The 26,811-nt window shown below is 36.3% G+C and overlaps 1 protein-coding gene across 3 annotated transcripts in view; it reads right to left on the reverse strand.

Annotated features, from left to right (window-relative positions):
* Window positions 1-26,811, reverse strand: part of NSRP1 (nuclear speckle splicing regulatory protein 1) — a 59,482-nt gene that overhangs the window by 27,590 nt on the left and 5,081 nt on the right. Inside the window, exon 1 of one of the 3 annotated variants that reach the window (XM_046676027.1) lies at window positions 7,923-9,056. The exons of the other annotated variants lie outside the window; for them this stretch is intronic. Within the exon in view, the coding sequence (XP_046531983.1) occupies window positions 7,923-8,015 (93 nt within the window). The 5' untranslated portion in view covers window positions 8,016-9,056. Of the gene's footprint in view, window positions 1-7,922; window positions 9,057-26,811 lie in introns of those variants that run through there. 3 annotated transcript variants of the gene reach the window in all.

Raw genomic sequence — 26,811 nt, forward strand, 5'->3', positions numbered from 1 at the left:
ACACACATACATAACACCTTGATATATAGAATGAAATTTAAGAAAATCAAAGACAAGAAAAACTCTAAAAGGCTTCTAACAAGGAAGAGCAGATCAACTATAAAGGAACAAGATCAGAATGACATCAGATACCTCATTAGCAACACAAGATTTAAGAATAAGTAATTGTTAAAATTACTGAGTGGAGTAATTTTAAAGTGTTGATGGAAAGAACTTTGAACCAAAAAGTTTATATCTAGATAAACCATCACCAAAAGTAAAGATATCTCAAGCACACAGTCTCAGAAGATTTGCTGCATAAAGGCTCTCTTTGAAAATATTCACTAAAGGAACTATTTCCAACAAGAATGATGTTATGAGATACATGAAAAGTGAACAAATAATTTAGTAAACCTTAGCATTATCTTTAAAAAGGAACAAAATACGGGGCTGGCCCCGTGGCCGAGTGGTTAAGTTCCTGCGCTCCGCTGCAGGAGGCCCAGTGTTTCGTTGGTTCGAATCCTGGGCGCGGACATGGCACTGCTCATCAAAGCACGCTGAGGCAGCGTCCCACATGCCACAACTAGAAGGACCCACAACGAAGAATATACAACTATGTACCGGGGGGCTTTGGGGAGAAAAAGGAAAAAAAATAAAATCTTTAAAAAAAAAAAGGAAAATACAACCCAAATAATCCAGAACCAAAAATCTAGAGCAGCTCTGTACAATAGAACTTTCTGAAATAACTAAAATGTTGTGTATCTGTGTTACCCAATATGGTAGCTACTAATCACGTGTGGCTACTGAGCACATGAAATGTGACTACTGTGACTGAGGAATTAACTATTTACCTTTTTTTAAATTTAAAATTAAAAGTCTCTATGACTTGTGGCTACCATATTAGACAGCACAGATTTAGGGCAGGGATTAGTAAACTTTCTCTTTAAAGGCCAGTTGGTGAATATTTTAGGCTTGTGGCAATGTAGCCTCTGTTACAACTACTCAACTCTGTCACTGTTCCACAAAGCAGGGAGAGACAACAAAACAAATGGCAAGGCTATGTTCCAATAAAACTTTATTTAAAAACATGCTCTTGGCACATAGGCCATAGTTTGCCAACATCCCATTTAGATGACACAAACACAGTGACAAGGTGGAAGGAGCAGGAGAGAAAGAGAAGAAAAACCAGAAGGCGAGGCCAGAGCATGCCATGGTACTTCCATTAAAGGGAGGGGGTGATGGAGATAGATACTTACAACAACAACAACAAAAGAAACCTAATACATACACATAAGTCAGGACTTGTTTGGGGGTAATAACCAAAATTTTAACTGAAACAGAATGAAATGTGTAACTTTCAAACTACAAAAATAAAATGCAATCTATTTAATGGGAAAAAAAGAAAAGGAAAAATAATTAAAAAGTATGGTAAATAGAAAACACAAAATAATGTACCAGAAATAAGTTCTAAAACAACAAAAATTACAATACATATAAATAGGTTAAATGCACTGATCTAAAGAAAGACTCTCAGATTAGGTTTTTAAAAGATCCAGGAATAGGAGGTCTATAATGGACAGCCTAAATATAAAAAATACAGAAATGCTGAAAATAAATGGGAAAAATATGAAGGACAAATGTTGAATCAAAAGCTTGAGAGTAACTAGAAAATCAGAAAAAAACAGAATTGAAGGCAAAAGCAAATATAAAAGACAAAGTAGGGTGCTATATACAAAGGAAGACTAGATCAAGAAGAAATAGCAATCATAAACATTTATGCTTCTAACAAGAATGGCTTTCACATAAATAAAACACCACCAAGACAATTCCAATGAGAAAAAACCAGTCTTTTCAACAACTGGTGTTGGGACAACTAGATACCCATATGCAAAAGAATGAAGTTGGACCCTTATCTCACACCACGTAGAAAAAATAACTCAAAATGGATCATAACCCAAAGATAAGAGCTAAAACTACAAAACTTGTAGAAGAGGGGCCAGCCTAGTGGCACAGTGGTTAAGTGCGCACGTTCCGCTTTGGTGGCCCGGGGTTCGCCCGTTCGGATCCCGGGTGTGGACATGGCACCGCTTGGCAAGCCATGCAGTGGCAGGTGTCCCACATATAAAGTAGAGGAAGATGGGCACGGATGTTAGCTCAGGGCCAGACTTCCTCAGCAAAAAGAGGAGGATTGGCAGAAGATGTTAGTTCAGGGCTGGTCTTCCTCAAAAAAAAAAAAAAAAAGAAAGAAAAAACTAAACTTGTAGAAGAAAACACAGGAATAAATCTTTGTGACCACAGATTAGATGCTACACAACAAAATCTATAAGATATGCTAAAACCAAGAGCACAAGCAACAATAGAAAAAACTAGATAAATCAGATTTCATCAAAATTAAAAATTGTGTTTCAGGGGGCCAGCCCCGTGGCCAAGTGGTTTAAGTTCACGTGCTCTGCTTTGGTGGCCTAGGGTTTCTCTGGTTCAGATCCTGGGCACGGACATGGCACCGCTCATCAAGCCATGCTGAGGCAGCATCCCACATGCCACAACTAAAAATACACAACCATGTACCGGGGGCTTTGGGGAGAAGAAGGAAAAACAAAATCTTTAAAAATTGTTGTGTTCCAAAGGACATCATTAAGAAAGTGAAAAACAACTCACAAAACAGGAGAAAATATTTGCAAATCATATACGTGGTAAGGGATTTGTATCCAGAATAAAGAATCCTTACAATTCAACAATAAAAAAATTAAACCAATTAAAAAATGGACACATGCCACAACTAAAAATACACAACTATGTGCTGGGGGGCTTTGGGGAGAAAAAGGAAAAAATAAAACCTTAAAAAAAAAATGGACAAAGGATTTGAACAGACATTTCTCCAAAGAAGATATACAAATGGCCAACAACCACATGACAAGATGCTGAACATCATTAGCCATCAGAAAAATGTAAATCAAAACCACAATGAGATACTGTTTAACACCCACTAGAATGGCTAAAATAAAAAATAACAAGTGCTAATGAGGAAGGGGAGAAATTGGAACCCTTAAACATTGCTGGTGGAACTGTAAAATGGTACAGTCACTTTGGAAAATTGTATGGCAGTATCTCAAAAGCTTAAAAATAGAGCTACCACATGTGCCAGTAGTTCCCAGTATGTCCCAGGAGTATATACAGTCCTAGGTATATATTCAAAAGAACTGAAAATAAATGTCTCCACAAAAGCCTGCACACGAATGTTCACAGCAACATTATTCATAATAGCCAAAAAGTGGAAACAACCCAAATGCTCATCAACTGATGAATAAACAAAACACGACATGTTTACCCCCAAACGATGGAATATTATTTGGCCATAAGAAGGAATGAAGTACTGATAAATGCTACGATACAGATGAATCCTGAAAACATTATGCTATGTGAAAGAAGCCATGTTTTGTAATCACAAAAGTCCACATATTGTATGATTCCACTTATGTGAAATGTCCAGAATAGGCAGATTCATTGAGAGAAAGTCGATTAGTGGTTGTCAGGGGCTAGGAAAAGGGGAGTGACTGCTAATGAGTACAGGTTTTTTTCAATTGACAAAAACGTAATTAAGTAATAATGATGGCAGCACAATTCTGAATATACTAAACACCACTGAATTTTATCTCAAAAACGTTGTAACAAATACACATACACACAAAGCAACAACTCTCAGAAGTATAGGGACATCAACAATTTTAGATGGTGATTTTAACTTACTTTTCTCTGAAACTAATTGATCAAGAAGAAAAAATTAATTACAGAAGATACGAGTAAGCTCAAACTAGCAAATATACAGAGAACTTTACATACTATGAAAAATATACATGCTTTTCAAATACACAAGCAGCTTTTACATAAACCAAGCATGTGCTGGCCACAAAGTCAACAATTTCTCCCGCAAACAAACATCATACAATCTATGTTTTTGGTCACAACACAATAAAACTAGGAATCTACAACAACAAAAATATCTTTAAAAAAAAAAATCTACCACCCATCTAGAAATTAAAAGTCATAGCCCTAAATCCTCAGGTTAAAGAAGAAATCATAAAGGAAATGACAAAATAATTAGAAAAGTGCAACAACAAAAACACTACACAACAAAACTTGTGAGACACAACTGAAACAGTAGTCAAAAAAGAATATAAATTTATATGTATTTATAGGAAAATAAGAAAGATTAAAGTTCAACTCAAAAAGTTAAAAAAAGACCTATAGAATAACTCAAAGAAACAAAGGAAACGATATGGGCAGAAATCAATCAAACAGAGTATATAAATCCACAAAATACAAAAGAAGAACAAAATCAAAAGCTGGTTCTTTGAAAAGACTGGTAAGACAGACAAACCTCTGGCAAGATTAATCAAGAAAAGAGAGGAGATACAAGCGACAACAGATGAAAGATTTAAAAACTATCATAATACTATACTATTTGTAAGTTTATAATATTACATTATAAAATAACACATTAATAAATCTGAAAATCTAGGCACAATGGATATTTTCTTAAAATTGGTTTAAGAACTTGAGTAGACCAATAACCACAAAGACATCCTCTCCCAAAGAGCCCTAAACCCTGACAGTTTTATAAGCTGAATTCTACCAAATTGCAAGGAGCAAATAATCCCTATTTTCTACAAATTGTTACAGATAATAGAAAACTAAGGGGAAAACTCCCAGCTTGTTGTATGAGGCTAATATTTTGATTTCAAAACTAGATAAGAGGGGCCAAGGCAGCCCTGTGGCTGAGTGGTAAGTGTGCACGCTCTGCTACGGCGGCCCAAGGTTTCACCGGTTCGGATCCTGGGCGCAAACTCAGGCCATGCTGAGGCGGTGTCCCACATGCCACAACTAGATAGATCTACACTGAAAATATACAACTATGTACTGGGGGCTTTGGGGAAAAGAAGGAAAAATAAAATCTTTTTTTTTTAAAGATTGGCACCTGAGCTAACAACTGTTGCCAATCTATTCTTCTTTTTCTTTCTGCTTTTTCTCCCCAAACTCCCCCAGTACATAGTTGGATATTTTAGCTGTGGGTCCTTCTAATTGTGGCATGTGGGATGCGGCCTCAACGTGGCCTGATGAGTGGTGCCACATCTGCGCCCAGGATCCGAACCAGTGAAACCCTGGGCCGCTGCAGCGGAGTGCGTGAACTTAACCACTCAGCCACATGGCCGGCCCTGGAAAAATAAAATCTTAAAAAAAAAAAAACGAGATAAGAATAGGTAATTCTGTGTTTTCTTAGATTCTATATTTGAATATTTAGTAACCATCGATCACAGAGCCAATTATATTAACTATATTTTCTGTATTCTTGATGCTCTGGCATTTTGTGGCCTCACTGACCAGGGAGAGACTGTCCATCCCAGGGCTAGCCAATTCTTGAGAGACAGCAAAAGGCAAGCCCAGGAGTATATCGTTCATATGTAAACTAATCAAGCTAGAGCCCATACTCTGAACCACCTCCATTATCTGGTTCTTACACTATAGGAGGCAATATCCCTCTGCCCCAATCACTGAGGGCCAGGTACTAGACAACTGGAGACCAGCCCTACAGTCCAGAGCCTGCCAACATTCAAACTAGCCAGTTCTAAACTATTTCCCTGACCTGCCTTGCCTTTCCCTTTGCTCCTGATTCTGCCTCCTGACCAAAACCTGGTGCTTCCACTCTGGGTCTGTGTGGAGTGGCATGCTCCTGTCTTTCGGAAACTGTAAGCAGTAATAACCTTTCAATGGCAATGACCTCACCAAGTCACTCAGTCACTTCCGTAAATTAAAATTTACAGGTACAATACTATTTTTTGAGACAATAAATAAGCTCATTTCATTTATAAGCATAGATGTTTAAAAAGCTTACATGAAGAATTAGTGAATTGAATCTATTAGTATATTAAAAATTAATATATCCCATTCAAAAATAATTTAAACAAGAAATTCAAGACTTGCTTAACAATTGAGAATATACTGATGTAATAAATCACATTAAGGGACCATAGGAGAAAAATGACTATCACAATAGATGCAGAAAAGGCATTTGATAAAGTTTTATTATCTGTTTATGATTAAAAATTTCCAGTAAACTATGAACAGAAAGAAACTTAACTTGATAAAGCCTATATACTAAAAGCTAATAATAAGCATGAAACTTAAAGAGAAAACTTCACAAGCATTCCATTTAAGATACAGACAATAAAGGAAGCTCACTGAGACTCTGTTCAACCATACTACTGGAGGACTTGGCTAATGAAACAGGAGGAAAACAGAGGTATAAGGGTTAGAAGAGATGAAGCAGATTCATTATTACAGTAAATGAATTTAGAAAGACTGCCAGATACAAAATCAACTTACAAAATCAATAAGCATTGTTCTATACCAGAATAGTCAACTGGAAAAGATACTTAAAAATAAGGTACCATTCACAATAGCTATAAAAACTATGTAGTATCTAGGAATTAACTTAAGGCATAGAACATTAATAGGGTAAAAAATTACCTCATAAAAAGTCTAAATGAATTGAGAACTAAAACACATTTATTGGGAGTTCCTTAAAGATTAATCTATAGGGGGCCAGCGCCATGGCTGAGTGGTTACATTCATGTGCTCTACTGTGGTGGCCCAGGGTTTCGCCAGTTCAGACCCTGGGTGTGGACATGGCACCACTCATCAAGCCATGCTGAGGAGGCGTCCCACTTGCCACAACTAGAAGAACCTAAAACTAGAATATGCAACTACATAGTTGGGGGCTCAGGGGAGAAGAGAGAGGAAAAAAACAAAAAAGATTGGCAACAGATGTTAGCTTAGGTGCCAACCTTTTTAAAAAAAAGAAAAAGAAAGAAAAGGATTAATCTATAAATCCATGGAAGTTCCATTACAAATCAGGAGAGTTTTGCTTTAGTTTTCAAGGAATTTCACAAACTTACTCTAAAATATATATGTAAGAATAAAGGTCTAAAACTGGTTCAGTCAAGTTTGAAAGAGAAGTATAGAAAGTAGGGGACTCACCCTACCAGCTAAAAATCTACTACTAAGTAATAATAATTAAAACTGTAGTATTGAAACAGCAACATATAACAATAAAACAAGAGTTTAGCAGCAGATTCATACATATTTGGGAATTTGACATTATAAAGATGACCCACAAATCAGTAGGAAATGCAAGCACTGGTTACAGATAGCACTGGTTATAGATGGCACTGGGAAAACTAGTCCATTCTAAGAAAAATAATGTCGGATCCCTACCTCACAATATATACAGAAGTGAACTCAACATGGAAAGATCTATATGTAACATAGAAGAAAAGATAAATCTAATAGAAAAAAAATAGGAGAATATATTAGTAGCCTCAGGGTGGTGAAGACCTTCCTAAATAAGATCTCTAAAGCACAAACCATACAGGGGAAAAACGACTGATTTGACTACATTACAAACAGAATTTACGCTGTATAAAGTACACTACATTATAGGCAACTCTTAAGCTGCAATAACAAACTAGCTGTCAAATACTGCACTTAACATTTATTTCTCTCTTAGAAACTGTTCCAAAGGGGCAATTGAGTTTGGCAAGACAGTTCTCTGTTTCACATGGTCATTCAGAAACCCAAGCTCTTTTCAGCTTGTTGCTCTGCCAATTGCTAGGGTATGGAAAGTTGGGTCAGGGCCTGAAATAACAAACCCATCCATGTTCCAACTTACAAGGATAAAAGAAGTCCATATAAAAAATTTTCTTTTAAGCTATTGAGGTTCAACTACGCATAATACTCTTGCCCATATTTGATTGGCAATATTAGTCACACACTTCAATTAACTCATGGAAGTAAAAGATGAACTCTCTAACTGAGCAGACATGGGCCCAGCTTAAATTCTGTTACTACAGAAGGGAAGAACAGATCTAGGTGAACTACAGGCATACCTCAGAGATCCTGGAGGTTCTTTCCAGACCACCACAGTAAAGTGATATCGTAGTAAAGTGAGTCACATGAATTTTTTTGGTTTCCCAGTGCATATAAAAGTTATGTTACACTATATGGTAGTCTGTTAAGTGTGCAGCAGCATTAGGTCTAAAAAAGCAATGTCTATACCTTAATTAAAAAATACCTGATTGCTAAAAAATGCTAACCATCATCTGAGCCTTCAGCAAGTCGTAGTCTTTTTGTTAATGGAGAGTCCTGCCTCCATGTTGATGTCTGCTTGCTGAGTGATCAGGGTGGTGGTTGCTGAAGGTTGCGGTGGCTGTGGCAATTTTGTACAATCAGTGAAGTTTGCCACATCGACTGACTCTTCCTTTCACGCGTGGTTTCTAGCACACAACGCTGACGGCATTTTACCCACAGTAGAACTGCTTTCAAAATTGGAATCAATCCTCTAAAACCCTACCACTGCTTTATCAACTAAGTTTATGTAATACTCTAAATCCTGTGTCGTCATGTCAACAATCTTCACAACATCTTCACCAGGAGTAGATTTTGTCTCAAGAAACCATTTCCTTTGATCATCCATATGAAGCAACTCTGTCAGATCTTCAGGCTCCACTCCTAATTCTCGTTGTCCTGCTATTTCCACCACACCTGCAGTTAGTTCCTCCACTGAAGTCTTGAACCCCTCAAAGTCATCCATGAGGGTTGGAATCAACTTCTTCCAAACTCCTGTTAATGTTGATATTTTGACTTCTTCCCATGAATCACAAATGTGCTTAACGGCATCTAGCGTGCTGAATTCTTTCTAGAAGTTTTTCAATTTACTCTGTCCAGATCCGTCAGAGGAATCACTACCTATGGCAGCGACAGCCTTATGAAATGTTTTTCTTGATTAATAACAAGACTTAAAAGTCAGAATTGCTCCTTGATCCATGAGGTGTGCAGAATGGATGTTGTGTCAGCAGACACGCAAACAGCATTAGTCTGGTTGTACATCTCTGTTAGAGCTCTTGGGTGACCAGGTGCATTGTTAATGAGCAGCCATATTCTGAAAGGAGTCTTTTTTTTCTGAGCAGGAGGTCTCAAAGGTGGGCTTAAAATATTCAGCAAACCATACTGTAAACAGTTGTGCTGTCATCCAGGCTTTGTTCTTCCATTTACAGAGCACAGGCAGAGGGGATTTACACAGTTTTTAAGGGCCCTAGGATTTTCAGAGTGGTAAATGAGCACTGGCTGCATGAGCCCCTAGTAAGAGAGTCAGGCTGCCCTTTGAAGCTCTGAAGCCAGGCATTGACTTCTCTCTAGCTTATGAAAGTCCTAGGTGGCGCCTTCCAATATAAGGCTGTGTGGTCAACAATAAAAAGCTCTCGTTAGCATAGCCACCTTCATCAATTATCTTAGCTAGATCTTCTGGATAACGTGCTCTAGCTTCTACGTCAGCACTTGCTGCTTCACACCTTGCACTTTTATGTTTTGGAAATGACTTCTTTCCCTAAACCTCAGGAACCAACCTCTCCTAGCTTCAGACTTTTCTGCAGCTTCCTCAGCTCTGTCAGCCTTCATAGAATTGAAGAGAATTGGGGCCTCGCTCTGGATTAGGCTTTGGCTTAAGGGAATGTTGTGACTGGTTTGATCTTCTATCCAGACCACTAAAACTTTCTCCGTATCAGCAATAAGGCTGCTTTACTTTCTTATCATTCGTGTGTCCCCGGGAGCAGCACTTTTACTGTCCTTCAAGAACTTTTCCTTTGCTTTGACAACTTTGGCTAACAGACACAGAGGCCTAGTTTTGGCGTATCTCGACTTTGGACATGCCTTCTTCACTAAGCTTAATCCTTCTGGCTTTGATTTAAAGTGAGATACGTGTGACTCCTTTCACTTGAACATTTAGAGGCCATTGTAGGGTTATTAGCTGGCCTAATTTCAATATTGTTGTGGCTCAAGGAATAGATGCGCGTGACGAGAGGGGGCGAGACAGGAGAACGGCCAGTCTGTGGAGCAGTCAGAACACACACATTTATCAATTAAGTTCGCTGTCTTATATGGGTGCAGTTTGTGGCACCCCAAAACAATTACAATAGCAACATCAAAGATCACCCATCACATTGCGGCCGGCCCGGCGGCCAAGTGGTTAAGTTCACGTGCTCCGCTGCAGCGGCCCAGGGTTCGGATCCTGGGCGCGGACATGGCACTGCTTGTCAGGTCACGTTGAGGCGGCGTCCCACATGCCACAACTAAAAGGACCCACAACTAAGATACACAACCATGTACGGGGGGGTTTGGGGAGACAAAGCAGAAAAAAAAAATTGGCAACGGTTGTTAGCTCAGGTGCCAATCTTAAAAAAAAAAGATCACCCATCACAGACCTCCACCATATAATAACAATGATAAAGTTAGAAACATTGCAAGAATTACCAAAATGTTACACAGAGACACAAAGTGAGCAAATGCTGGTGGAAAAATGGCACTGAGAGATTTGCTCCACACAGCGTTGCCACAAACCTTAAACCTGTAAAAAATACAGTATCAGTGAAGCACAATAAAATGAAGTATGCCTGTATTAGCAGTCTTAACCATAGGTACCACAAAAAAAGGTAAGGGAGTGAGGGGCCTGCCCAGTGGCGTAGTGGTCAAGTTTGTGCGCTCTGCTTTGGCAACCTGGAGTTCACAGGTTTGGATTCCAGGCACAGACCTACATACAGCTCATCAAGCTATGCTATGGTGGCGTCCCACATACAAAAATTAGAGGAAGACTGGCAACAGATATTAGCTCAGGGACAATCTTCCTCACCAAATAAATAAATAAATAAAATAACTGAGATTTTCAATATCTAAAGCCAATATGTATTAATATTTAAAATACACAAGGAACTCTTATAAATGATAAAAGAGAGACAGATAGGAAATACAATTGAAAAGAGGGCAGTGGATAAGAATGAGAAATTTAAGGAATAGTAAGAAGGAATGCCTAATAAATACATGAAGAGATACTCAACTTCTTTAATAATCGATGAATTGCAAAGTGAAACAACCAAGAATGGAAAAAAATCAAAGTGCTGATGAGAAGATGGAGAAACAGTGACCACCAATGGAATACAATGGAATGTACACTGGTGCAGTCATTCCAGAAAGCAATCTGTCAGTACTTTCTTACTGTGTACATATACGGAATCCCACTCCTGGATAAATACTCCCAAAGAAACTCTTTAGTTTCTATTGAGATGTGTGAAAACGTTTTTTAGTGTTGTGGTAGCAGGGAACCGACGCGTAACTTAAATGTTTATCTCAGAGGGAATGGGATAAAATACAGTTGACATACATGCTGCAGTTAGAACCAACTAAGGATGTACATTATAACGTAGTGTTGACTGAAAAAAAACTGAGATCTGTAATACAATAATATTTATATATATATAAAAACATATACACTCAAAACAACACAATATAAAGGATATATACATAATTCAAGCATATATATCAAACACATCAGAGTATGTTTAAAGGGGAATGAGAGAGGGGATCAAGGATGAAGAGGAAAACTAATAAAACAAGAAAAGAGCCTTGTGCAGCCTGATAATTTGAGTGTGCCTTGAAATGAGGAGTATGACTAACAATTCTCTGTATGTTACAAAAAAGAAGTTTATTGCATGTGTAACAGTTACTTCCATTGTCAAAGAGATGTCACAGATCCAGAGAGAAACAAACACAGAGAGAAAAATGAAAATGTCATGAGGATGCAGTTCTGAAATAACAATCTCATCTGTTTCATGTTAACAATTTCTCTGTGATAACAAGACATAGCAAAAAGTGGGAGAAGCATAAAAGGAGTGTTAAAAGGAGGGTAATTCTAGATTGCTTATAAGGAAAAGAGTACGGCTCTTTAACAAATACAGTGCAAGATATGGACTGAAGGAAAAAAACTCAGAATATGGTTTTCAATATCCTATGGCACATCAGTCAAAAAGAGTGGCAGAAAAGCATTTTCTAAGAGTTAGTGAAAACATATTTACCATAATTAATGACACCTCTTCCAATTACTGCTTAATTCCCCAATAAAAGGAAAATTACATTTTATTCTACTTAGAAACACACACTTATTTTAAAGGAAGATCATTAACCATGTTGGTAACAACCAGTACACTTATAATCAACAGTCAAAGGTCTTGTAAATCCTCCTCACACAGGCTGAATTTTAATGAAATACACTTGGTAACGTATTTTCTTTCAAAAGACAAGCAACAGTTTGGCACCTAATATATAATCATAATGACCAAGTCAGGTGTGCAGCATCCCCAGTACAGACTTTATTAGAGTTCAGTTATAAATACACAATCTCTTGACATTGAAGATGTAGTTCTTGCAGATAAAGCCCAAAGGCAGGAAATGAATCTCCTCACAAATGCTGCTTCTTATCTTTAAAGTAACCTCAAATTATTACTAAACTAATAAAGTAATTTTGTTTCTGGAAGTGATCTGATCTATTTTATTTTCAGCTTTTGATAAATCCAAGAATGAGATGGGGAATTATTACTTTTTGTCTGACTATACATACTGAAACAGAACATGAAAATATAGGAAAAAAATTTTTTTAATGATTTTTATGGTAAAGTTGGAATAGGCAATATCAAAGCTTGTCAGCATATGAAGATGATGTGTATGGTTATGGAAAAACAGAAAGCTAATTTTGTTATTTAACAGCAAATTTGGAAGTAAAGCTTTTACAATCTTCTAGTTACAAATTGTCAGTTAACAAGAATGAGTCAAAAGGGTACAATGAGACTGTATACAAATCAAACAATAATAAATTCAAAAATATAATTATGGGGGCCAGCGCAGTGGCACAGCAGTTAAGTTTGAACGTTTCGCTTCGGTGGCCCAGGGTTTGCTGGTTCAGATCCTGGGTGCAGACATGGCAAGGCTTGGCAAGCCATGCTGTGGTAGGTGTCCCACATATAAAGTAGAGAAGATGGGCACGGATGTTAGCTCAGGGCCAGTCTTCCTCAGCAAAAAGAGGAAGCTTTGCAGTAGATGTTAGCTCAGGGCTAATCTTCCTCAAAAAAAAAAATTATGGTTATTTCTGCCTTCTTTGTGGAATTTTTCTAATATAATGGTTCTTAGCTAAAGGTCACAACCCAAAGTGGAGATCAAGATTCTGTTAAAAAGTCACAAAAAAGCCAGGCTATCAAATATAACTGTCAAACACAAAGTGTGATGGAGACAGCACAAGAAACTTTCAGATGACTAATGATTAATGATGATAGTTATTGCACACAGAGAGGGTATTAACTTTATTGTAGCAATATAGCTACCATTTATTACACTTCTACTCTGTGCCATGCACTATACTAGCACCTAATATATACTATCTCTAATCCTTAAAATAAACATTTAGTAGATAACATTAAAAAATAGAGATTTTTGTTTTTAAATGTGGAACTGAAACTAAGAGAGATTAAACAATTTGCCTAAGATCTTAAAACTAGGAAAAAAATGCAAAGCTTCTGGTTTAAAATGGCAAATTAATACATGCTGCAGCCTCCTCCTCCCTCTCCTAATCCAAACCCTCAGAATGACATAAAAGAAATGCACAATCAAGCTAGAAAACAAGAAAAGGTACCTTCAATGGACTAGAACCTTGAGAAAGATAGAAGGCAAGAAACCAAACTGCCCACAGAGATTGAATGCTGGAAAAGGTGGGAATGGTTCCCAGGGCGCTACATGTTCTGAGGTAAGGGATCCAAAGAGCAGAAGATGACAGAGAAGATAGATTAACTGGGGTTTTTGCATTGGAAGCAGCAACAAAGGTAGATCCTTACATACTACCTGGTTTGGGAAAAGCAAATAGAGATTTCATTTCTGCCCTTAGTTGGAAACAGTGAATACAGGAGCTTGAGTTAGTCGGTAAAATTTTAGAATACCAAGAATAAAGAGAAAAATCCTAACAACATCTGGTGAAGGAAGTTGGGAGTGCAGATTACTTACAAAGAATCAGACTGATACCACATACTTCCATTTGGAAACAGTGGATATAAAGGAAAAGTATTATTTTAAGTTCTGAAGGAAAATAATTTGAACTTGGAATTCTAGATGTAGCGAAACTATCTTTGTAAAGATATCTTTGTATTTTGTACAGAGAAAATAAAGACATCTGCAGATCTGCAAGGATTCAAAGATTATCACACACAGATACTCTCGAAAAGAATTACTCAAGGATATGCTAATACAAGTACAAGACAAAGATGTAGGATGTGGAAATCAACAGTTAGCAAAGAAAGCAATAAAACTAATTGATAAATCTAAATAAGCATCAATTGTTAAAAAAATAATACTTGCGACTAAAATCACAGATGCAATCAACATAAGATAGCAGAGAAAGAGGAAAAAAGAAAAAGTGGAGAGAAGTAAAAACATGCTAAAGTTCTTGACTTGTCTAAGAGAGGATGTGAATATTTTAAACACTATTAGAATAATTTAAGTTTTAATTATTGTATTGAAATTTTTTGAGTAAACATTAACACAATAGAACGTAAAACTCCCGGGGGTGGCGGTGGTGTAAAATGGAACAACCACCATGACCGAAGCAACGAAAACTTAATCCAACAATCAGAAAAAAAGAGAAAAAAAATAAATAAGAAAGCATGGTACGCAGGAGATATAAAATGACAGGAACAAGTCCAAATATATCATAATCACTTATTTAAAAGACAAGAACAAAATATAGCTATATCCAAGGGTCAGAAAAATGAATGAATGAATGGATGGATTCAGAAAAGGAGGAAATAAAGAGATGGAAACACAGCATGAAAAAGCTAAAAAGAGAAGTAGAGCAATACTAATTTAAAGAGAACAGAAGTCAAGGCAAAAAGACAACAATCCATAGAAATATAGAAATGAATCTTTACCTCATTAACAACACCATTCCAAAATGTATAAAAACCTACTTAAATAGAGAAACTAACAAAACTGTAACCACAGTGGAAAACTACCAGACCATACTCAGACCAAAATCAAAAAGGTAACAAGTATGAAAGGGTATATATTTGAATAATATAATTAATTTTGGACAGAGGATATAAACTCAAATTGCTTCCAGGGCCAGAGAGATGCAGCCTAGTGTAATCAGCAGGGAGTAGAAGAAACTATAGTTAACCAAAATGTACAAGCCCCACCTAAAGGTAGCCACATCTGAAAATTTTAAAAACTGTCATGACAGCCAACTTGCTTGAGAGCACTGAATAAATGAATACACGAACATGCATACACATAAGAACATGTACACTCATATACGCGTGTATGTAAACGTCTATTATAGTACATGCATTATTAGAGTACTTGAAAGAAAACAGAAAACATCTCATTTCAAATATACATGGATTAGTCACAAAATCTGAACGTGTATTAAGCCACCAAGGAAATGTCAAGAAACTGCAAAACGTAGAAGTCGCATGGGTCACGTTCAGACAAAATGCATTAGGATTAATTAACATCAAACAGGGGAGGGAAAAGACCAGACACCTGGAAATTAAAAACAATTCTAAATGATTCCTGCATTAAAAAAAAGAGAATCAAAACAAAAGTTATGGACTACTTTTTAAAAAATACACAGTGAGGTCACTAAATAACAAAGCCTATGTTATGCAAAGCAGTACTCTGGAAAAATTCATAGCCATTAACAAATTTCTTAGGAAAGAAAAAAGATGTTCAGGGTCCAGCCTGACAGCATAGTGGTTAAAGTTTAGCATGCTCCGCTTTGGTGGCCCAGGTTCGTGGGTTCAGATCTGGGCGCAGACCTACCACTGGTCAGCCATGCTGAGGCAGCATCCCACACACAAAAATAGAGGAAGACTGGCAACAGATGTTGGCTGAGGGCCAGTCTTCCTGGGGTGGGGGGAGTTCAGCTGAAGAATTTAAAGAGAACAGATTAAAAACAAAGAATACAAGGAAATTTAAAAAAAAGTAATAAAATAGAAAACTAAAAGACAGAGGATGATCAATAATCAAAAGCTGATTCTCTGACAAGGCAAACTTTTGCCAGGTCTGATCCAAGAAAAAAAGGAGAGAAATAGCAAATCAACATCAGGAATAAAAATAAGACATAACTAAAAGATTTTTAGAAAGCATTTTAACTATTATTAAAATCTTCTACAAATATAATTTGAATGAATGATTTCTTAGGAAAACATAAATAACCAAAAGTAGCTTAAAAAATAGAAATCTGAATAGATTAAAAAAACAGAAGAAACTGAAATAGTCAAGGACCAGATGCATATATATCACTTTGCACTTTAACATATTTCAAAGGAACCTATTTTCTTCATTAACTGTCCTAGAATAGAGGTTCTCAAATGTTTTGGTCTCAGGACCTTTTTATACTCTTTAAAATTACTGAAGACCAGAAGAACTTTTATTAGAAATTGAAACAGAAAATTTTAATATTTATTAACTCATTAAAAAGTAACTATAGACCCATTTCATACTAACAACATTCTTATGAAAAATGACTACTTTACAAAAAAAATTTAGTAAGAAGAGTGGCAGTGGTTTAGAATTTTGCAAATCTCTAATAGAAGACTGCTGAATTCTCATATGGGGTCTGTGTTCAATTTGTTGCAAATCACATGTAATGCACCTCTGGAAAACTCCACTGTACACTTGAAAAATGTGAGAAAATGAGAATAAAAAAAGCAAATAATGTCTTAGTATTATGAGAACAGTTTTGACTTTGCAATCTCATGACAGGATCTTGGGGACTCCTGGGGGCCTCCATATTACAACCGGAAAGCCATTGTTCTAGAAAAGAAAAAAAGACAGAAAGCTAAAGCTAAAAATATAAAGAAGCCATTGTTCTAGAATAGAAAAAAAGACAGAAAGCTAAAGCTAAAAATATAAAGAACAGAAGAAGAAAACTATAGGGCAATGTGACTTACTAGCAAATACCTTATACCTTATACCATATACAAAAATTAACTCAAAATGGCTCAAAGACCTAAACCTAAGAGATAAAACTCTTGGAAGAAAACATATGGGGAAAGCTTCATTACATTGGTTTTGATAATGATTTCTGGATATGACACCAAAAGCACAGACAACAACAAAAAATTCTGATAAACTGGGCTTCATCAAAATGAAAAATTTTAGTGCATCAAAGGACACTATCAACAGAGTGAAAAGGCAACCCACATAATGGGAGAAAATATTCAGAAATCATATACCTGGATAAGGATTGATAACCAGAACAAACTTCTACAACAGTAGAAAAACCCCAAGCAACCCAATTTAAAAATGGGCAAAGGACTTGAACACACATTTCTCCAAAACAGATACACAAATGGCCAAACAAGCACATAAAAAGATGCTCAATATCATTAGGGAAATGCAAATCAAAACCACGAGATACTACCTCACTACCACTGGAATGGCTAGTATCAAAAAAAGTCAATAACAAGCGTTGGCAAGGATGTGAAGAAACCGGAACCATTGTGCATTGCTGATGGAAATGTAACATAGGGCAGCCACCATTGTGGGAAACGATATAGTGGTTCCTCAAAAACCTAAACACAGAATTACCATGTGATCCAACAATTCCATTTGGGTATAGGCTTAAAAGAACTGAAAGCAGGGACTCAGATATCTGTAAACAAATGTCACAGGGGCATTACTCACAGCAGCCAAAAGGTGGAAAAAACTCAAACTCAAACAAAATGCGTTACATAATACAATGGAACATCATACAGCCTTAAAAAGGAAGGAAATTCTGACACATGCTACAACATGGATGAACCCCAAGGCCAACCTCAGTGAAACAAGACAGCCACAAACAGACAAATGCTGTATGACTCCACTTATATGACATACCCATAGTAGTCAAATTCATAGCAAGTAGAATGGTGGTTGGCAGGGGCTAGGGGGAAGAGGAAATGGGGAGTTTTTAATGAGTACAGTTTCAGTTTGGGAAGATGGAAAATTTCTGAAGATGTGGTGTGGTGATGGTTGTACAACCATGTGAATGTACTTAATCCCACACTTAAAAGAATAATATACGAAGACCAAGTAGGGTTTATCTTAGTAAAGAGTGGTTTCACTTGAGAAAAATCTATCAATGTAATTCACAATAGTAACAGATTTCGAAAAAACATCTAATAATATTCAATAGAAATGCCTAATAAAAATTTTTAGCAATCTAGAGTTATTGGTCAACTTTCACTAATTTGTCTTGTGTTAACAAACAATATCAAAATCTCATGGATGACAACATAAAGGTTTATTTCTTGCTTATCCTACATGTCCAATGTGGATGGCTGTAGGTCCATACTGTCTTCATTCAAGAACCAAGGCTAAAGGCACTGGCCCCATCTACAATATGCTGTCCATATGGTAGAGGATGGAAAAAAACAATGGCTGAATCAGGACAGGGTCCTTAAAGCTTCAGCTTGGCTACAGCTTATCACTTCCACTCATTCCACTTGTCAAAGTCATGGATAAGCTTAGTATCAAGGGGCAGGAAGTACACTCCCCCACAGGGCGGGGCATCTGACAAGATGACTCTATGGAAATGGACCCAGTGGAGAGGATTATACAACTGTAAGCAAGAATATTTGGGAATGAAATCTACAACAGAGGGCAATTCCCTTAGTTTGAAAAAGGGTATTGAGCATGAACCTAGAGCAAACATAACTATTTTTAAATATCAGCAATAGATGCTTAGAAAATGAAATAAATGTAACAATAAATTTAAAGATCCCAATCAAGGATATGAGCTATGAAGTCAATTAACTATGTGATCTTAAGCAAATTAAACTGTTTCCTCAACTGAAAAATGAAGATAATGACACCCTATTTCACTGATTCTAAAACATATTTTTTCAAATTTTAACCTCTCAGAAATTGATGACTTCTTAAAAAAATAGCTGTCACCCAGGAGAGAATAATGATGTACCACATATGGAAACCTTCCACTGACACCTTCTAGTAACATTAAGAAAGCATCACTATCAAATCATCTTAGATTTGACAATATATGGCAATATCTAGTGTTACTGTGATGATTACACAAGCTAACTCATATAAATCACTTAGAGCAGTGTCTAACACATAGCAAGTACTCAATACATATTAGTTTTTCTTATTCTTTGTCCTACTATATATCAAAACAGATTATAATGCTACATTAATTGAAATAAAATGGCATTGGAGCAGGATTAGAGAAAGAAATCAATGGAACAGAATAAACAGTTTAGAGAAACAGACCCACATATTTATGGGAATTTAATATATAATAAGTGAGCCATTTTATATCAGCAGGGAAGGCACAGAATGGTAGTTCTCAATTCTATTATATTCAATATCCTCCTTTTATAGGAATTTGTTAATGCTCCTTATCTGTACTGAAATAAAATGCATAGATAATATGAGCCTTCTACACACAATTTTTCAAAAATTATATATATATATATATATATATATATATATTTTTCTTCTTTCTGGATTTCTTTGGATACACACATATATATACCCTTACAGAACTATAAAAAATAAAGGGACATTAACTTAGAATAATATATACTGTATTTCACTATGTAAACACATAACTACATTAGAAGACAGTAAGTTATCAAATGCTTCAGTAGAATCACCATAATCACCATTAATGCTACAGATACAAATGCTGACTGCAGAATTGGTGACTCAAATACCACAAGCAAATCTGGTGACAATGACCTGATATTCTTAAACGGTGAACTCGTGGTAAAGTTCTAAACAAAATAAGATATAATCTTCCTTCAATCTACAAGACAGTCAAATTAGGGGGAACTTTAGCAGACATTTTGCCATGCAAAAAACAATATTTTTTAAAAAGTATTTTAAATCTTATTTCATTAAAAATACTTTAATAAAAATAAAATGTGTAAAATATATTTTGTGTTTATATGTAAAAAGAACTTAGGTTCTAGGCTCATAAAATTATTAATTGCTTTTCACCCATATACATGTTCAGAGAGATTTCACCTATATGCATGGGGGTCATAAGATGCAGAATATCTATCATCCCTGGCCCACATCAAAAATTAACGTCAATAATATTCACTCTCAATAACTATAATAAGCAAAAGCCACGCACAAATTTCTTAATGCGCCTCTGAAGTAGTAAAATACTTACTGAAAACCCTAGGGATAGATTCTTCAAAAAAAATATTTTGGACAATTGGCTATCCACTTTGTTGAAAATGAATAGCCCCACCTTCTCAAAATATTTCTAAGTTACTGGAAGGCAGAGTTGTGTAATTTCACATGATGAAACCACGTCTCACATTACTTCTGTTTGTGTTCCTTTTTCAACTAGTAAACAAGACTGACTCTTTGAAGTGTGTCTGATCTCTGCCAGTCCCTCAACTAACTTTTTCTATTGCTTCTGAAATCCATTCTCTCAAACTTCTAAAATTCCATTATAAATAAACTGCCTCTCCGAGGAAGTACATTATAATGTTTAAAAGCGTGGACTTTGGAATCAGGCAGACCGTCTGAGTTCAAAATCTAGCTCTGTTACCTAAGTACTCTGAGTGTGATATAGGCCAATTTACTTAACTTTCTGACACCTTAGTTATCAAGCTGTAAAATCTCTCCTTTTTCTTTAACTTCTTCCCTTTTACCTTCAACATGCACAGATCATCTCTATCCTAAGAAAACAACAACAAAAAGGAAAATTCCACCAACTTTACCATTATTCCTTCAAGCTATCATCCCATCTCATCTCTCTCTTCCCTGTCAAACTCTTTTAAAATAAGACCATGAATTAAATCAAATGAGTTAATGATCAGATAACAGAACAATAAAAGGGACAGAAAGGAAGACTGCAAAGCTAAGAAAACACATTGAGGACTAAAATAACACCATTAGAGCTAATAAATAAATTAAAAACAGCAAGAAACAGAAGACACATAAGTGAAATACCGATACAGGTTTAAGACAATCATGGTTAACGCAGAGAAAAAGAAAAAGATTGAGTAATTTCCAGGAGTATCTGTTTAACTCTCTTATCTTATCCAGCTTTACTTTTTCTTGGTCCTGGTCATTGTCTAAATTAACATGTAATTCACTATCTGTTATCCTCTCCTCTTTCCACTAGAATGTAAGCTTCACAAGGGCAGTGGCTTTGTTTTGTTTTACTGGCACAGAGCAGGGAATCACTAAATATTTGCTGAATGAACATAATGATATGGAAGATAAATACTCACCAGTTGTCCAAGCCAACAAAAATTAAGTCATCCAGAAGTGGGATAAAAAAACTACAGTATTGTACGTCCTCATAAGAACATTCAGTACCAGGGAAAATGACTAATGTCTACAAGGTTTTGAAAAAAATTGTTATTCTAGAAATACTACACCCATTCAAGTAGACATTTATGTAATAAAAGCAACTGGCAATCATACCTTAACAATCAAGAACTTAGGAAATAATGCCCCTATGAGCACATGCTGAAAAACTACTCTCCAATGGGGGGCCGGCCCCATGGCCGAGTGGTTAAGCTCGCATGCTCCACTTCTGCAGCCCAGGGTTTCCCTGGTTTGGATCCTGGGCACGGACATGGAACTGCTCATCAAGCCATGCTGAGGCGGCGTCCCACACAGCACAACCAGAAGGACCTACAACTAGAATATACAACTATGTACTGTGAGGCTTTGGGGAGAAAGAAAAGGAAAAAAAAAAAAGAGAGAAGATTGGCAACAGATGTTACCTCAGGTGCCAATCTTTAAAAGAAAAAAAAAACTACTCAACAATGAAATTAAGCCAAAGACTTCAGAAATGGAAAGCACTGGTAAAAGGACTAGAGGAGTGCACTGGATCAAATTAAATAAAAAACCAAATATTACAAGAATACAAGGATGGTAAAATTTTTAAAAATTAATGTAAATTCACATGATTAGATCCTAAAAAAATAATAAAATTTAATATTTATGGTAATTTTTTTTTTTTGAGGAAGATTAGCCCTGAACTTACATCCACCGTCAATCCTCCTCTTTTTGCTGAGGAAGACTGGCCCTGAGCTAACATCCACCACCAATTCTCCTCTGTTTGCTGAGGAAGATTGGCCCTGAGCTAACATCCATGCCCATCTTCCTCTACTTTATATCTGGGACACCTGCCATAGTACGGCTTGATGAGCAGTGTGTGGGCCTGCACCCAGGATCCAAACGAGTGAACCCTGGGCTGCCGAAGCGGAGCATGCAAACTTAACCACTATGCCACCAGGCCAGCTCCTATGATAAAGATTTTTAATAAACTAGAAATAGTAGCAAACACTTACAGCAAACTTCACATTTAATTGTGAAACTTCATAAGCAACTCCCATTAAAGTCAGGAATGTAACAAGAGTGTTTCTATCATTACTTCTATTTATCTCTATAGTGTAGTTTTCAGGCAATGCAATAAGACACTCACATAATCAGACAGAGAAAGAAATACGAGGTAAAAGGATTGAAAAGAGACAAAATTATCCTTATTCGTTAACAGTATGATTGTCTACAAAGCAAATCCAAAAGAATCATCAGGCAAACTATTAGAATTATATAGGTGCTAGAATTAAATTAACAACAAAAAAATCAGAAGCAGCCATATGTACTAGTAATAACAAATTAGAAAAAAAATTCCCTTATACAACAGCAACAAGTGCTATAAAGTATCTAGAAATAAATCCAACAAAAGGTGTGTGACCTTTATGAAAGAAATTATAAAACAGTACTAAGGATTATATAAACACCTAAACAAATAAATATTCCATCTTTATAAATGAAAAGACTGAAATATTAAAATCTCTATTCTCTTCTAATCTACAAATTCAATGCAATTCCAATCAAAATCCCTATAATTTTGTCATTATGAAACTGAAGATGACACTAAAACTCGCTTCGATGACCTAAAGCAATTTTAAAGAATAAGATGGGGCATAGTGGAGAAGAGGCTGAAGAGAAGAAAATAGCAAGACAACAAATGACTTTGTAGATCAAAAATAAGGATTTTGGTCTTTATCCTGAGAGCAACTGGAAGTTAATGGTGATTTTAAAACTAATAAGATGACTATGTCTGAAGTGTGCAAAAATATACTGGAGACGCTGAAAAGACAACCTGGGAAGTCACTGAAAATGGCAGAGTATGCATCTACAAAAATTCTCTTCCCCATAGAAGAATGAAAACACTGGCAAAAAATGTGAGAATCAGCTTTTTCAGAACTCTGGAAATTAACCAAGGGATTACAAGAGTCCACAGAGCATTTACTCAAAAACAGCTGAACCTCGGAAAGAACTTTATGGCATTTTAACTTGCCCTATTTACATCATCCCCACCCCAGTGCCGTGGTAGCCTAAAACCAACAGCCCACAATCATGGTAGAAACCAGCAGTCTGGCGGCCACTGCAGAGGGCAGAATGGGGTTACAGCTCCTTCAAAACCCTTATCGCAGAGAATTATTACTGGGCCTGTCTGGTGGTTCCCTGGAAGACACCACACACAAGGCTGTTATTATTTAGACTTCACAGAGCTGCCAGTGTAAAATAGCTTTACAAAAAACTGCAAAAATAACCAATCTTGGGCAGAGGGGAAGTTCTGACTTCCAGGGTTGCCACATTACATTATTTTATTTATTTTTTTTAAATTTTTTTCTTAAAGACTGGCACCTGAGCTAACAGCTGTTGCCAATCTTCTTCTTCTTCTTTTTTTTAATCTTTCTTCTCCCCAAAGCCCCCTAGCACATAGTTGTATATTCCAGTTGTAGGTCCTTCTGGCTCTGCTATGTGGGACGCTGCCTCAGCATGGCTTGATGAGCGGTGCTAGGTCCAGATGCAGGATCCAAACCGTTGACACCCTGGGCCGCCGAAGCGGAGCACGCGAACTTAACCACTTGGCCACTGGGTGGCCCCACATTACATTATTTTAAATGTTCAGTTTTCAACCAAAAATTATTGAGACATGCAAAGAAACAAGAAAGTATGATGCATACACAGAATAAATGCATTCAAAGAACTAAAGAAAACCATGTTTAAAGAACCAAAGTATGAGAACAATGTCTTACCAAATAGAAAATATCAATAGAGAGAGAGAAATTATAAAAAAAAAAAACAAGAACAACAGACGAACCCTGGAATTGAAGAATACAATAATGCTAGCGCATTACATTTCAGACCAAAGAAAGACTTTTTAAAAAATAATTCACCCACATGCCAACATAAGTAAATTTGGCTAAAAACACATTCATCAGAAAGCAACTTTACATTTCTATGAGGACTCATGATCCTTCCTAGAAAATAACAAAAATTCCTAGCTCATGGGGTCAGCCTGGCGGCACAGTGGTTAAGTTCATGCACTCTGCTTCAGTGACCCAAGGTTCACGGGTGTAGACCTACATACCGCTCATTAGGTCACATAAAAAACAAAGGGAGACTGGTACAGATGTTAGCTCAGCAACAATCTTCCTCCAGCAAAAAGGAAGACTGGCAACAGATGTTAGCTCAGGGCCAATCTTCCTCACCAAGAAAAAAAAGAAAAAAGATAGGAATTAAACTGGAGAAAAATTAAGAAATAAAAGTTATGAAAATGTATCATGTAAGGCAGTAACTTGCCAATGTTTCTATCTTCGGGAACAAACAATTATGGCTATCTTCGGTTTTGTTTTGTTTTCTTTTGTTTAAGATTTTATTTTTCCTTTTTCTCCCTAAAGCCCCTCAGTACACAGCTGTATCTTTTCAGTTGTGGGTCCTTCTAGTTGTGGCATGTGGAACACAGCCTCAGCATGGCTTGATGAGCAGTGCCATGTCTGTGCCCAGGATCCAAACCAGCGAAACCCTGGGCCACCAAAGTGGAGCACACGAACTAACCACTTTGCCACAGGGCCGGCCTCTTTGTTTTTAAAGCACTCCTTTCCTTCTATTCTTCAAAATTATAATAATGAAATAAGTAAAATTTTGAAAAAACCCTCACAGTGTCACCCAAAAAATAACCATTTTCATTTATTTTCTATTTATATATGCGCACATAGCTTTGTACAACTATACATATTCAATTTTGTATTATTTCATCTTATTTCATGCTTTTAAATACTTCCCATACTTAACTCTCTCTCATTATGCCTTCTATCAGATGAAATGTATTACTTTCTTCTATATTTTAATATGATTTAGAAGTTAAGCATCTTATCAGAAATCCTTAAAATTCACTATAAATTGTTCTTAAAAAATATCTTTTCAATTACAAAATTCTGGAAAATACAGAAAACTATAAAAAACAAGATAACCACTCATAAACCCACCTCACAAAGCCAACAACCATTAATATTCTGAAATGCTTTCTTTACTCCCTTTTTTCCTTTGATTTTATCTATAAGAATTTTGCATATTCAGTCATGTGTCACTTAACAACGGAGATTCATTCTGAGATGTGTTCTTAGTTGATTTCATCGTTGTGTGAACATGAGAGTGTATTTACACAAACCTAGATGGTATAGCCCACTACACACCTAGGCTATATGGTACTAATCTTATGGGACCACCATTGTATATTCGCTCTGTCAATGACCAAAACATCACTATGCAGCTCATGACTGTACATTGCACCACATTTTACTTAGGCATACTTTCACTGTTGAAAGTTGGACTGGTTCTAAGGTTTCACTATCACAAACAACTCTGAAATAAAGACGTTTGAATATCTTTAAATCTTTAATATAAATTTCTGACAATTTCCTGAAGAGAGAATTTTAGAAGGGAAAATACTGGCACAGTTTCCGTCTTCTACTCAATACACTGGGTTAAATATACTTAACTTTTAAAAGATTGATACTAATTGCAAAACTACTTTCCAAAAAGGACATAAATTTACACTAACAAAATTCTGAGGGGCCATTTTATCAAAATCTTACCTTTTTTTTGGTGAGGAAGATTTGCCCTGAGCTAACATTTGTGCCAATCTTCCTCTATTTTGTACGTGAGTTGCTGCCACAGCGCAGCCAAGTGGCGTAGTCTGTGCTCAGGATCCAAACCTGGGCCGCTAAAGTGGAATGTGCTGAACTTAACCACTATGCTATGAGGCTGGCCACTGCCATTACCATTTTTTAAAAGTATTTGTTAATATAGTAAAAAATGGTGGCTCACTCTTGTTCTAATTTACATTTCTTAAATATAGTAAGATCAAATATTTTTATTGTTTAGTAGATATTCTAGTTCTGCTATATTTGTTTACAAATGTGTTTTCCTCATTTTTCTGCCAGAGTTTTAGTGTTTTCCTTGTAGTTTTTATAAATGCTTTACATCTTATGAAATATGAACGCTTAATCTATAAAAGGCCTATACCAAGGCTTCTGAGTGACTCAAAGTACAATTATTGCTACCATCCACCACCAATCTGACATATTTTATATAAAAAACTAAATTAACAAATTTTAGTTTTCTAGTTTAACTTAATACTCTCTTAAGAGACCAAGGAGTTTTGTATCTTCTTCCTAAAGCAAAAACTTTCAGGCTGTATAAATCATACCTCTTCATGGCATATGAATTATATTGCAAAACTAGATCTCACAAGAATATTAATTGTCTAGAAATAAGCATTTCAATCGCCAAGATTAAAAGGAAAACTCATTATGCTATGCTAAATGGGCAAGTTTTTATCACAGAGAAATATTTAAAAGGAAGTTCTATGTTTTTTTGGTGGTTTTTGCAGGGAACATTGGCCCTGAGCTAACATCTGTTGCCAATCGTCCTCTTTTTGCTTGAGGAAGATTGTTGCTGAGCTAACATCTGTGCCAATCTTCCTCTATTTTATGTGGGATGTCGCCACAGCCAGCTTGACAAGCAATGCTAGGTCCACACCAGGGATCTGATCCCACAAACCCCAGGCCGCCA

This window comes from Equus quagga, chromosome 11, assembly GCF_021613505.1.
Source record: "Equus quagga isolate Etosha38 chromosome 11, UCLA_HA_Equagga_1.0, whole genome shotgun sequence".
In the NCBI taxonomy this organism is placed as follows: domain Eukaryota; kingdom Metazoa; phylum Chordata; class Mammalia; order Perissodactyla; family Equidae; genus Equus; species Equus quagga.